Genomic DNA, 15445 nt, shown 5'->3' on the forward strand with positions numbered 1-15445 from the left:
AGCTAGCAATGAAAGGAGAAAGGGTGTGTAACCTACATATGAGATATGTGCCTGCACTTGTCCTTTTCTCATACCGCTAGGATGGAGGAAAGAGGAGATGACCTTTCACGTGCTCCTTTATCCTTTTAGAGACAAGATCCTGTGGCCTGGGACTCAAACTTTGAGATGTTCTCAAGAAAAGTCCTCCAGACCAGATACACCCTGCTGCCTTACCTCTATACTCTGATGCATAAAGCTCACGTTGAGGGCAGCGCTGTTGTCTGACCCCTTCTCCATGAGTGAGTAGGGCCTGTTACCCAAGCGGCAGGTCTGGGATATCTTGGGAATAACCCCCTGCACCTGTCATAACAGTATGGGTGGATTTTTCATATTTATTCTTTAAGGTTTACAGAAGATCGCACAACATGGGATATAGACCATCAGTTCATGCTGGGCCCTGCCATCTTAATCAGCCCCGTGCTGGAAAATGTGAGTTCTCCATCACAGATCAGACACCCTCCAATCACATAATCTAAAGTACAGGAAGGGCATTTTACAGATTGTCTTATACAGCTCACTATTTTCAGGCAAATGCATTTCTAGAACTTCTAAGGGAGATCTTTATCTTTTTTCAAGGTCTCTTAATGGAAGCTTTACAACCACAGTTGATTCTCATTTTAGTGTCTTGTCACTTTGCATCCTTGCAAAATCTACCTTTTTAAAAATTTTATTTTTCTGAGTGTTTAAAGAAGAATTTCCTAGGTTTTCTCTATAAAACCTTCCAAACTCTTAAAGTCATTAATCAAATTCCTTTTTTAATCTTAAGTTACAGAGGTAATTTTAAAAAGTTAAAATTAAATTATTGGAATATTCATAATGACATGTTGATTTTATGTTTCAGAACACTTTTCAGGTCTATGCTTATTTTCCCAGAGCCCGTTGGTATGACTATAGCACAGTAAGAACCAACATTGTTTGTGAAGAACCAGGTTAGTCCATGTAGTCAGAGAGAGGTGCCTGGAACTTTCTCCTGACTTCCAGGCACATATTTTCTAAGGCAATAATTTCCAACCTTTCGGCCATGCAAGGTTTGCTTAAATAAAAGTATCCATAAAGCCTAAATAGGTAAAATCTGACACCCATGTTACATTGACTCGTCCCCAACCCCCCACCTTTTCTGGAGAATACAGAGAAAAGACTAGATTTTCGAGGTTTTAGCAAAGCTGAAAATCAGAGATTTTCTCCTTAGATTTGCAGTATTTTGCTGATTTTCCAACACACTTCCTTGGAAAGGAAGGACTTGTAATAAAGCATGCATTCATTTTATCTTTTTTTTTTTTTTTTTGTCATCATTCCTTGCCTATTTTCTCCCTTTTAGGAATCTGGCAATGAATCGGCCGGTGAGTGGAAAATCCTGGAGGCTCCCCTTGACCATATCAACCTTCATATCAGAGGAGGCTACATCGTGCCTTGGCAAGAACCTGCGATGAACACTCACTCCAGGTAAGGAAGGGAAGCAGTGTCTGATGGCCTCACTTTGCCATAATGAGGCAGCCTTACGGGAAGTGGCCCACCTTGATGGAGGCTCTGTGGATAAACTAAATATGGACGGTTTCATTGATCTGATTCTGTGAGTACCTTCCAAATGGGATCTGGGGAAGAATGAATTCATGAAGTCATTCTTGGGGAGAACTCTGATCTGTAGCTCTGTGTCAAAGGTCCAGGATAAAAGTTTTCCTGAGGGTAGCAGCATGTACCTCTTTACACATTATTTTAAAAATTGGGAATATTAATTAGCTCTCTGATTTGTGATGTCTACCCAGGGTTTTAGTGCTCATATCCAGGTCTACTTTGGTGAACTCAAGGAGAGATTATATATACATATATATTGGATTGGCCAAAAAGTTCGTTCGGTTTTAAGTAGTACTAAAAGACGTATTTTCATTTTCACCAAGAATTTTATTGAACAACGTATTCACTAACAGAATGAACTTTTTGGCCAACCCAATATATACACACACATATACACACACACTCATACATATTAAATGAAAGAGAGCATGTTACATCAAGAGAGACACACAAAACAAGGATAGTAACAACTCAAAAAGAGAGAAGTTAACTTTCACCCTTGTGATGTAAAGCATGGTTTCCTAAGAAATAGGGCTCTGAACTGAGTCTTGAATAATAAACAGAATTTGAATGTATGAAGACAAGAGAAAGAGATGTTCTGGGAGGATGAAAGAACTAAAGATGAAAAATGAGTTGAATTTGGAGGATAGTAAACCATTCAGTTTAACTGGAGTACTGATAAGGGAGAGGGATAAAAAAAATAAAATTCAAGCAGGTTAGTATCAGGTCATGGAGGGTTGTAAATGCAGGATAAGTACATTGCATTGTATTCTGTAGCAATCTGGAAGCTGCTAAAGGCTTTTTTTTTTTTTTGCAGGGGAGGGTGGTCTTCTTCCTAAAGAAGAAGTAGCTTCTTATATTACTTACAATATGTATATAAGTAAAGTGTATGTATTTGATTTTTGCAAGTTGAAGTTTTATCAGATATTTCATTAAAATGTAAATGTTTTATTCTGTTAGCTTTTAAGTATCTTTTATCTCACCTTATCTGTTTTTAGAATTTTATGTGTATTTTTAATGCATTTACTTTTTTCTGGATGAATAGTATTTTCAACAGACGCTGTCCTTCATTCTTACAACCTACAATCTAGAGAAAAAAATAACTCTTTTTTTTTATAGCCGACAAAAATATATGGGATTGATTGTTGCTTTGGATGACAATGGGAGAGCTGAAGGTCAGCTGTTCTGGGATGATGGACAAAGCATTGGTGAGTATGAACTTTCCAGGGCCCCCATACAGCATTCAGCAAAACCATACCATAGAGGCTCAGGATATAATTGTCATGAACTGAAAACCTGTCTCTATTTCTACTACTATTAATAAAGCAATGCTGTTGGGAGAATTTTTGCAACTTTTGCCCGCTCATTTATATTACGTTGTAATTGTAATAGAAGGGTATGTGGTCCCTAACTTTGTAGGTTCATCAATCTGATGTTATGGGTTCATCCAGGGTGACTTATCTCTGTATAACTGTCTTGCTCTGATAAAAGAGTGTGGGTGCAAATATCAAGCTGACCATCCTTTCTCAGTGGTTCATAGACCTGCCTCTATTATTTGGGCCAGCCGTCTAGAACCAGGCACCATTTTCCTCCTAAGTAGGCCCACTCAGGAGACAAATTAGAGCTTAGAAAATTTCTTGGTGTCCCAGAAATAGGGAATTAAATATTGTCAGTGGATACTTATATCAATGAAATAGTGCTTTGAATGCTTTCTTTCCCCAATCTAGGGATATGACAGTTTTACCTTAGATAATTGGTGTTCATCACTATAGTCAGAGCACCCTCTTCCTCAGGCATTTCTGTAGATTTACAGACACACTGTCACCAGCTGATGTCCATTTGCCAATACCTGTTACTGTGGACCAGAACATTCTAATCTTGTAACATGTAACAGTTACTGAATTTATATCTTATTTTTCAATAGTAAAATATTTCTAAAGGTTTCCTCCTTTTGGTTTTCTTCATTATAAGGGTAAATATAGTCTCATTAAAGAAAACATTTTAAAGATAAAAAATTAGAAAATATCATTACTTAAAATAATGCTTAATTTTCTATATTGCTGGAAACATACTGCATACTTAATTTGTGAATCCTGTTTCTTTGCAGTTGACATAATGACACAAATGTGTAGATATTATTTTATACACCTTATAAATACCCTTATGATTATCATATTCCGTTGAGAGGGTATACCATAATTTATCTAACTTTCTATAGTTTTTCCCTATACAGGATACAGGGTGTTCTCAGTTTTTATTGTTATAACAACCATGAATATTAACCTTGTTCATACTTCAGATTATTTCCATAGGGTATATTCCTAAAAGTAAAATTATTGTTTTTTAATCAACTTGATTGAGTTGTATTTACGTAAGTAAAGTGTATCCATTTTAAGTGTACAGTTCTATAAGTTTTGACAAATGTATACAGTTGTTGCATAGCCACCACCACAATAAAGGTATAGAATATTTTCATAACCACGAACCCCTTTTAATTCTTTCCAGCAAACTGCCCCCCACTCCTAATCCTCATTTCCAGGCCCTGACAACCACTGGTCAGCTTTCTGTCACTATAGATTAGATTTGTCTTTTCTAGGTTTTAAGTAAATCGAATCATACAGTGTGCACTCTTTATGCGTTTAGCTTCTTTCGCTTAGCAAAATATTTTTTAAAATTTATCCATATTATTGCATGTAAAAGTTCATTACTTTTGACTCCTGAATAATAGTCCATCTTGTGGGAGTACCCCAATTCATTTATCCATTTACTTATTGATAAATATTTTAGTTGTTTCATATTTTTTTACCATTATGCACAATCTGCCATGGTAATTTGAGTATAAGTTACAAAATGACCATATGTTTTTACTTCTCTTGGGTGAAAACCTGGAAGTGGAATTGCTGGGCTGGGTCATATGATAAGTGTATGTTTAACTGTTGAAGAAAATGCCAAATTATTTTCTAAAGTGGCTGTACTATTTCCCATTACTAACAATACTAATTTAGAGTTCCAGTTTTCTACATCCTCATCAACACTTGGTGTTGTCAGTTTTCAAAATTTTAACCATTCTAGTAGGTGTATAGAGCATCTGTTTATGGACTTGATTTACATTTCCTTAATGTTGAGCATCTTATCATGTGTTCATTGGCTATTTGTATACCTTCTTAGGTGAGGTATCAGTTTAAGTCCTTCATCCATTTTTTATTGTGTCATTTGTCTTTTCATTATTGAGTTCTACGAGTTATGTATTATACCAGTCTTTTATCAGATATATGATTTGTTCTCCCTGTCAGTGACTTGCCATTTCAATTCCATGATGGTGTCTTGCAAAGAGTAAATTTAATTTTGATAAAAATCCATTTATTCATGCTTTTCTTTTATGATTTGTGCTTCTTGTGTCTTGGCCTAAAAAGTGTTCTGGTATCAATTCCAACATATGTGTATGTGGGTGCTTCTCCACACCAGCAAGCAATTCTGGGACACCAGCTGGATGTACTACAATTCAACTCAATTCTGACACTAATTACCTGGAGATAGTGTCAGATCCCCCTGTCAGTGCCAGTCAGTTTCACAAGACTTCCTCCTCCTGCCTTCCCCTCCCACTTCTGATGCCAGTTGCAAGTTTAGGTTGTCACCTGTGCTTCTGACTTACTGGCTATAAATCAGAGGTCCCCATGACCCCCTCCTCAGGTTTGATTAATTTGCTAGAGTGGCTAACAACCTCAGAGAAACATTTTGCTTACTAGTTTATGGGTTTAGTATACAAGGATACAACTCAGGAATAGCCAGACAGAAGAGATGCACAGGGCAAGGTATGTGGGAAGGGTTGCAGAGCTTCCCTGCCCTCTCCAGGTGTGTCATCTCCCCACATCTCCACGTGTACACCAGCCCCTAAGCTCTCTGGATCTCATCCTTTGGGGTTTTTTTTTTTAAATTTTTATTCGAGTATAGTTGCTTTACAATGTTTCTGCTGTACAGCAAAGTGAATCAGTTATACGTATACATATATCCACTCTTTTTTAGATTTCCTTCCCAATTAGGTAACCACAGAGCATTGAGTAGAGTTCCCTATGCTATACAGTAGGTCCTTATTAGTTATCTATTTTATACATAGTAGTGTATATATGTCAATCTTTGGAGTTTTTTTTGAAAGCTTCATTACATGGGTGTGGTAATTAAATCACTGGCCATTGCCTATTGATGCAATCTTCAGCCTCTCTCCCCTCCCAGAAGTCTCAGGATGGGACTGAAAGTTTCAACCCTCAAACCACATGGTTGGTTCTCCTGGCAACCAGACACCATTCTGAGATGCTTTCCAAAAGTCACCTCATTAACATAATAAAAGACACCTTGATTGCTCTCATGACTTGAAATGCCAAGGGTTTTAGGGCTCTGTACCAGAAACTCTGATGAAGACCATATATATATTATTTATCATAAATCACAACATCACCTGGCCTAACCCAAGGTTACTAATATTTTCTCCTATATTTTTGGAAGTTTTACAGTTTTAGCTTTTACATTTAGAACCATCATCTCTTTAGTATTAAATTTTGTATGTATGTAATAGTCAAGGTTAATTTTTTCCCCATATAAGTGTCCAGTTGATCAAGCACTACCTTTTTTTTTTTAGTATTTATTTATTTATTTTCTTTTATTTTGTTGGCTGTGTCAGGTCTTAGTTGCGGCATGCAGGATCTCTCCTCGCAGTGAACGGGCTCTTTACTGAGGCGTGCTGGCTTCTCTCTAGTTATGGAGTGTGGACTTTCTCTCTCTATTTGTGGTGCGTGGGCTCCAGGGCGCGGGGGCTCTGTAGTTTACGGCATGCAGGCTCTCTCGTTGAGGCACGCGAGCTCAGTTGCCCCACGGCATGTGGGATCTTAGTTCCCCGACCAGGGATCGAACCGGCGTCCCCTGCATTACAAGGTGGATTCTTTACCATTGGACCACCAGGGAAGTCCCCAAACACCACCTTCTTGAAAACAGAATCTTTTTCCCTGTTGTATTATTTTGACACCGTTGTTAGCTATCAATAGGTTATACGTGGTTGAGAGTTTATTTTTGGATTATTTGTTCTATTGATCTATATGTTTATCCTTATGCCAATACCATACTGTCTTGACTAATGTAGTTTCAAAATTGTTTTGTCTATTGTAGCTCCTTTGAATTTCATATAAATTTTAAAGTCAACTTGTCAATACCTAACAAAAAAACTTGTTAGAATTTTAATTGAAATTGCATTGATTCTAAAGATAAATTTTGGGATATCTATCTATCTATCTATATCATCTTAAATTACTTAGGTATTCTTTAGTTACTCTCAGCAACGTTTTGTAATTTTCAGTGCATGGGTCTTACACATATTTTAAGTATATCCTAAGTATTTCTAAGTTTTTGATGATGTTGCAAATGACACTTTAAATTTCTCTTCTTAGTGTATGGATAATACATTAGAAGCCTATACTCATTTAATATAGCATATAAGAGAGATGTTTTATTGTTCATTTATAGGTGGAACTAGCTAAATGGAGGGATATGAAGGAATTAGATTACTTCTGTTTTCAAAGTTCCATTCAGTCTTTGGACTTTTTTTTTTAAGTAAACTCTGTGGAGAGATATGTGGTATGTTGGAATTTAATAGATCTGGTTTTAAATACCATTTCAGTCATTTACTACTTGTATGTCTTTTGGAAAGCTTTACGGCTTTATATCTTTCTGCCTACATTTCCTCAGCTTTTAAAATCTGCAAGATACTACTTATCATGTAGATTTTTTATGCAGATTTAGTTGATTTAATATAGAGAGAGAATTCCTGGCACATGGGTGCTGAATAAAATGTATCATTAATGTGCAAGATAAATAATAAAATTCCATTACAAGCTTTTAAGATATCTTACATTGAAATCACGGTGGTTAACATAACAACAAAAAGCCCAAAAATCAGAGAAAGGAGATTAACCAGCCACCCAAACCAGGTTTTAAAGGAGTGGGACTTGAACCTTATAAGAGAATAATATTCCACAATGCCAATTTTTAAATTTAAGAACTGTATTTATTAATGGGCTAAGGTGTTCCCATCTATTAGGAAGTACATATTTTTTCCTTCAGTGAAGTCTATGTGAAAGATGAAATTTCAATCAAGAATTTGTTTGGTGAGCAAAAAATTATAGCAAAAGGAGTTAATGGCCAGTACCAAACTGTCTTGATTACAGTTGCTTTGAAGTAACTTTCGTAATCAGGAAGCAAGAGTTCTCTAACTTTCTTCATTTTTAAGAAAGTGCCTTTTTTTTGAGCAGGTTTTCTCGACCTTGATAATATTGACATTTGGGGCTAGATAATTCTTTGTTATTGGTGGTGGCTGAACTGTTAATTATACAATGTTTAACAACACCCCTGCCCTTTACCCACTAGATGCCAAAAGCATTCCCCCAGCCCCATGATGTTAACAACCAAATATGTCTCTAGATACTGCTAAATGTTTCACCAGCAGAATTACTGCTGTTTGAGAACCAATGTTTTAAGGAAATCTAGAGTCCTTTTATATAGCTTGGGCTGATTAGACTAGATGATTGATATTGTATTGGATTTATAGCACCACAGTTAGTGTGTAAAATCAGCTCCCTATGAGCAATATATTTGAAAAATATGAGGGAAAAAACCAATTTTCTATAAAATTTTAGGTTCCTACAACAAGTATATTTTAGCCTCAAAGTTAAAAATCAATAGTCCCTGAAAGTTTTAAACTTTTTACACTTTTTAAGATCTATAGAGAAGCATTTTGCCCTTTTTCACCAGACCTAGAAATTAAAATTTAAAATACGAAGATACAGTATAAGTATAGATTTGATTTAATTTTTCTCTTAACTGATTTGTAATTATTTGTTAAACTTTACTTAGGTTTAAGGGGATTCAATAGCTAGGTCAAGGTTAATCTTAAATCACCTGTATTAACAGAATCCCATTCTTTAAAAATTTTAAATTAAAACTGCTAAAAGAGGCTATGGTATTTGCTTAGGTTACATTTTCTAGCCAAAGCTAAATTTAAAAATATGGGTTTATAATTGTTTGTTTCCACAAGAGTGTAGGTAAGTTAGAAAACAAAGATCATTATTAGTTCAGGGAGAGACTATGCTGGAATATTGGTTAGAGATGGAATGTTGACAAGGGCCAAGAATAGAACATGAAAGGAAAATGACTTCTAAGAAACAGGAGTTAAAGGAGCCACATGAGGAGAATGAGTAAAGTAGACATCAACTAAGGAGTATTTCAAGGAGGAGATGTGTGGGCAAAGAGGCTAAAAATCTTGAACGTCATGATGAGATATTTAAATTTAATATACTCTGTCACTGGTGATTTTGAAAGGACCAGATTCGGTGAAAAAAAAGAAACACAGGAGCTGAAGAGTGGTAGTTATAGGATTGAATTATGAGTTGAGCACCCAGACGTAACAAGCAGAGGCTACCTTTTTTGAGACATGTGACGCTAAAAAGGAGATGTCATGATAGCTTGGTACAGAGAGCATCAGAATGGAGTGCTCTGGAGTATAATTGGGACCTGTAAGAGCAGCAAGAGTATGGGGAAGAATTGATGGCATAAGTTATATACAGGGAGGGGGGCTTAGGATCTGGAACACTGTGGAAGGATGAGCTAAGAGTAAGGAGAGAAGAATAAAGAAGATGAAGATGATGATGACTTTGGTGATAATCATGAAACAACAAATTTTGAGCACTTATTCTGCACAAGTAGCATGTTGTAGACCTCATTGCTATGAGCTAGGTACTATTATTATCTCCATTCTACAGATGATGAAATGTTAAGTAACTTGCCTGAGTTTGCACAGTAATACAAAAGTGGAGATATTAATCCATGTCAATCTGACTTGTGAGCCTGAATTCCTAACCACTCTTCTCAGCTTTGAGCCTTTATCATCACAGCCATGTGAATTCTCATGGCTGTGTGCTTGCCGTGTAGGCACAGAAAAAAGCAATCAGTAGCCTCCATGCTTTTTCACCTATGCCGTCTATTCTTAGTTCAATCCAGATTATCTTGTATTTACAACCTCCTGATGCTCACCTCAAAACACCCTCTTCCATATGTACATCCCCACACTAACCTGGGGTAAAATATTCCCTCAGCTACTATCTTTAGTGCTCCTCAGGGAGGTCATGATTATCTTGATCAGTAATTGTGATCCCACTGAAATATTTTCTGACTGTATACAAGATTATCTGCTATTGTTGAAACAATGAGTAGTTGCTTATTCTTTCTTCTTGTTTGCAGATACCTATGAAAATAGAAACTATTTCTTGGCAAACTTTATAGCAGCTCAGGTAAGACTGTTTTATTGAATTTTATAAATCCTTTCCCAGTTAGCTACAGATTAAACATTATCAGTGAACTGTATAAATATAATATCCCCCATCTTCCTGCCTTTACATTTATAAATCAGGTCTGTTGACATTAAAATAAGGAAGAAACAGTTCTTATTTTGACAATTGTCCAGTATACCATCACTCTATAAAAAGAAACTTGTAATTCATATAATGCTGGGGAAAAAATGAGTCCTTAAATGTATAACATGTTTTTAGGAGATGAGACATTTTCTGGCTGATAAAATTTTGAAGGATAAATGCTAGATCAGCTATCTGTTGCACAACAATGATGCATAAAAAACAACCTCAAAACTTCAGCAGCATGTAACAATTAATGCTTATTTAGCTCATAAGTTTGCAGTGTTCAAATGATCTAAGCTGGACTTGGCTGATCTTGACTGGCTCATATCCATGTGCAATCATTCATGGGAATGTTAGGCTGCTTGGATGATCACCTGTCCAGAGGCGGCAGTCACATATTGGGGAGTCAGCTGGCTCATGGATGATCTAAAATGGCCTTATGGGCAGGTCTGAGCATGACCTATTCATGATTGTGCAAGAGGGCAAAAATAGAAGTGGAAATGCCTGAGTGCTTTTTAAAATCTCCATTTGCATTAAGTTGACTAATAGGCAAAGTCACATGGCCAACCCCAGAGACAAAGGTGGGATAGAATACCCCATCCAGAGAGGGAGGGCATTGCAAAATTACATGGAAAAGGGTATGGATAGGGAGGGGTGAACGATTGGAGACAATAATACAATCAATCTACCAGGCATGTTAAATGATTCCATGGATAATCTATATAATTCCAGTTAGAGTAGGAGGATCATTCTCTGTCAAACCAATAATCTGCTTCTCTGTAATTTTTACCTGTAGATTTAACTAAGGAATAGTATAACACAAAGCTATTGGGTTTTTTCTACATAACCGTGCTTCAAGTATTTGCAGGTATCTGTCATGTATTTATTCTGTCTTCTCTTCTTGGAGTTATACATCTCCAGGCTAACTTCATACTTCCTCTGTTTTGTGCTTATACTGGTTTCCAGATTTGATTATTCTGTCTGGACTAAAATTAGTCTAGATTTCTCTTAAAGCAGGGTGCCCAGGATTGAGAGATCATTTTAGAGCTGCACTATGGTATACAATAAGATAGCCACTAGCCTCATGTGGCTATTGAGCATTTGAAATATGACTAGCTTAATTTGAGATATTTAAAAGATTATAAAATATCTCATTAATATTTTATGTTAAATATATGTTAAAATAATAATATTTGGGATATACTGGGTTAAATAAAACATATTTTCAAATCAGTTTCTCCTATTTCTCTTTACTTTTTAAAAGTGTGGCTATGAGAAAATGTTAAATTACATGTGTGGTTTGCATTACACTTCTATAGGACAGCATGGACTTCCTACTGCAAAAAAGACAACCTCAAAACCTCAGTGGCATGCAACAATAAACACTTATTTAGTTCATTGCCTAACTCTTATTTCCTTTTAGCTAGACTCTGTTTTCTTACTGTTATTGCTTCATACTATGTTAATTTTTTAAACACATGTATCAAATTGTTTTCATAGACATGATTATTTGGTCATGCCGTCTCCATCCTGCATTTGCCTTTTTGAAACTAAACGTAAGACTCTGTATACTAATTAAGCATGTAACTTCTCTGTTCTCAATTTAAGAAAAGATGAATTGAAGATTATATATTTTTCCTCTGAACATATTGTTTTCTAATGTCTATAATGTTGATCTGGAAGTCCTGAATTTTAGTTCTATTTCTACTGCTAAATAGTTATTCAACCTAGGGAAGATATTTCTCCTGTTTAATCTGTTTCTTAATTGTAAAACATTAGGTTTCCCATAAATAGCTTTTACCTCTAAAACCCCCTCCTTCTGTTACTCCAAAGTAGTGATAAATGGATTCTTATTTCTATGTGATATTTGATGGAATTTTTCCTAAGGATCAGTGGCTTGAAGTGAAAGAGAGCTTCCCTTGGGTGTAATTGTTATCAATGGTATTCTGGCTGGTATGAGGTTATGGGGGTTGGGGGCTGATTTGTAGCATTCACTGATTTTCTGTGGTGTAAATACTCCCATCATTTTAGCCAATTTCAAGCTACTGACTGGCTTGCAAAATTCCAGGCAATTATAGGCTCTCCCAAATCACTAAGAGCTAGCTCCAGCACACCCGTTTACTTCATGTTATATTCCCTTTTCTTCATTTTCTCTAGATTGCTATCAGAGTGGAGGAGTTTATAGCTTCACTCTACTACAACTGGCTCCTTATTGATTGCCTAAAATCTTCATCATCTTATCTTACATGCTTAACCAGTAATTTCTCTGCTTAGCACCCTTTGTTCTGTGCCTTTATTCAGTGTGTCTGTGCCTCCCTCCACCTCATTCCCTTTTCCTATTCATTTTGTCTTTATAAACTCCATCCATCCTCCCAGGCCTTCTGAAGTTGCATGTCCTTCCTAAGTCCTTTCTTGACAACCCTATTCCCACAGTGATTTTTTTCTTTCTCTTAACACCCATAACAAATATTCATGATGATTTTCATTTAGGCCTTAATCATGCACCACCTCATGACTTCTCTCACATTGTTGTAATCCTTGTGTTGATACTTAAAACAGTTCATGATTTAGATAAGTTCCTATATTTGTTGCAAACTGTCCTTAGCCTAGGGACTGTTTGCCATAATTCTTTGTTCAACCTGTGTTAACTCATACAGTACTATGCACATAGGCCCATCATAATTCCAACCATATAAATGTCCTTTAGCTATGTGGCCTTGACCTTCTCATTTCTTCTCCCAGAGCCTCAGTTTCCTCATCTGTAAAACAGAAATAATGATGCTTTCTTTTCAAAATCATTGTAATAATTAGTAATAATATAGGTAAAATATCTTTCATAATGTTGATACACAAACCTATTTTTGGCACCTCAAATTTATTGTCACAAGTACTCAAGAAGTTGGTCTTCATGAAATATTTAAGAAAAAAAACAGCAAGCCAGTACAATAGTAATTTGAGATTTTTTAAAAACATTTTAATGTGGAATAAAGTCTGTTGACATATGTATTATGTATTTTTTCCTCTTTATACATTCTTTGAAGAACGTATTGCAAATCCAGACTGTACACAATAAGTATCTGAGTGACTCTAATTCACTGAAAGTTGGATATATTAGAATCTGGGGCATAAACCCTACTTACGTAACACAAGTCACTTCCACCTATGACAACCAGCAATTCACTGTGATAAATTTCAAGAGTGACCTTTACAATCAGGTATATCTCAAAGGAATATTATCATATCATACATTAATTTTATTTTTTTTGCAAAGTTATTAGCACTATTATTATCATTGTTATATTTACTTATATTTGAAAGGTTATAGATATGTGCAATAAATATGTAGTTGCAAGTGTTGAACCGTATTGTAACATGCACATTAGTGATCTTCCCAGTATAGTCCAGGGATCAATGATCAATGGGCTGATGAAATCCTTCCCATGCGTGTCCCAAAGAAATTGTGCTATGTGTTAAGGTTGGTCTCCCAGGCTAGTGCAACAAAACTTACTAATTTCTGTGACAGAGGCTAAAACAAAGGAGAGAGTCATCCTCTGAAATTGTTGGAGATTTTCCCCCACTTTTCTAAAATTACTCGTATCCCTGGTCGAATTGATAGATCTTATATGTTTGTGAAAATTGGCAGTAAACTGCGGTAATCATCAAAATGAATATGTTCCACCAGTGGTGTGAGATAAGATTATTTGGTTAGTAAAACAGAATGACATAAATAACAGACCCTACTGGGCCCTCTAGGGGAGTCTGCTTTAGTTACCAGAGCCAACTAATGGGAAGATGAATTACCCGTAGAGGTACCAAGGGTAACCACAGAGGTAAAATACCCCACTATAGAACACTAGACCTGTTATAAATGTGGTTCCTAACACATAGGGGGTGGTCTAGAAAAGTGACAAGCGTTAGTTCCTGTTTTCTAAAAGGTGAGAAAAAGAGTGTCCTGCTGGTATTTGGATTTTGGAAAATGACCCTCTTGAATACTCACATAGATTTTCTCTCCATGGTCTCTTCTCGTTAGGTATTTCAAAACATTTTTCCTGAACTATACTGGATTCAAAACCACCCATTGCAAGTTATTACTTCCAGTTAAGATGATGCAGAAAATCTTTTAATACCTTCTTTTGGGGACACTTTGTAGCATGTCAGATGCCTATTATGTGCTAGGTTCTATATTAGGTGTTGGGATGATGAAACATGAAAACAGGAAGGTTAAATCTAGTGGCAAAATAAAGAGACCTTTATAAACATTGGTTTTAATCAAAACTGCAAATACTTGTGAGCAATATGGTTCTGAATAAATGAAGTGGAAAGAAAGATTCCAGCATAGGGATTATACACACAGCACGTGTCTCTATATTTATCTGTCAGAACCACTGGGGCCTGAAATGGAATCTTCATATCCTTCTGTTACTGTCTGGGAAAAGAATGAATACATCTTTTTTTGTTATATTGTAATTTGAGGTATAACTTAAGTGTGATGTTTAAGCAGTTCTAAAATACCAACTTTATCTCTTCTTTTCTGGCAGACATTAACTATTCAATTGACTGACAAGATTATCAGCCTGGAAAAGTTAACTGAGGCTGCTTGGATTCACGGTGGTCCTATAGTTTCTACTACAGCTATGACAAATACCTTCCCAATGAGTTCTTTATATCCTTCTACTACTAAGCCTACTACTTCTGAGACTATTAACACTAGTTCTTCTACTTCAAGTCCTATTACTGATTGCACTACTGTTACTCTTCCTGTCACAGCCATGCCTTTCCCAACAAGTGCTGCTGAAGTTTCAACTGGTACTACTGTTCCTAATACCACTACATCTTCCCCTACAAATACTACTGCTGATAGCACTAATGTTACTCTTCCTGTCACAACCACTCCTTTCCCAACAAGCGCTGCTGAAGTTTCAACTCATACTGAGGTTCCCAATACCACTACATCTTCCCCTACAAATACTACTACTGATAGCACTAATGTTACTCTTCCCGTCACAACCACTCCTTTCCCAACAAGCGCTGCTGAAGTTTCAACTCATACTGAGGTTCCCAATACCACTACATCTTCCCCTACAAATACTACTACTGATAGCACTAATGTTACTCTTCCCATCACAACCACTCCTTTCCCAGCAAACACTATTGAAGTTTCAACTGGTACTATGGTTCCTAATAACACTACATCTTCCCCTACAAATACTACTGCTGATAGCACTAATGTTACTCTTCCTGTCACAAACATGCCTTTCCCAACAAGTGCTGCTGAAGCTACAACTGGTACTACTGTTCCCAATACCACATCTCCCCCTGCAAATACAACTACTGATAGCACTAATGTTACTTTTCCTGTCACAGCTGTGCATTTCCCAACA

The 15445-nt window shown here is 36.2% G+C and overlaps 1 protein-coding gene across 1 annotated transcript in view; it reads left to right on the forward strand.

The window, feature by feature from the left end:
- The window catches only part of MGAM2 (maltase-glucoamylase 2 (putative)), a 66577-nt gene extending 55711 nt beyond the window's left edge, over positions 1–10866 (forward strand). The window contains 7 exon segments of the mRNA XM_061198267.1: positions 130–278; positions 384–468; positions 881–937; positions 1358–1482; positions 2731–2819; positions 9892–9941; positions 10861–10866. Coding sequence (XP_061054250.1) covers positions 130–278; positions 384–468; positions 881–937; positions 1358–1482; positions 2731–2819; positions 9892–9941; positions 10861–10866 — 561 coding nt within the window.
- The last annotated feature ends 4579 nt before the right edge of the window (positions 10867–15445 follow it).

Source organism: Eubalaena glacialis, chromosome 8 (genome assembly GCF_028564815.1).
Source record: "Eubalaena glacialis isolate mEubGla1 chromosome 8, mEubGla1.1.hap2.+ XY, whole genome shotgun sequence".
NCBI classification, from domain to species: domain Eukaryota; kingdom Metazoa; phylum Chordata; class Mammalia; order Artiodactyla; family Balaenidae; genus Eubalaena; species Eubalaena glacialis.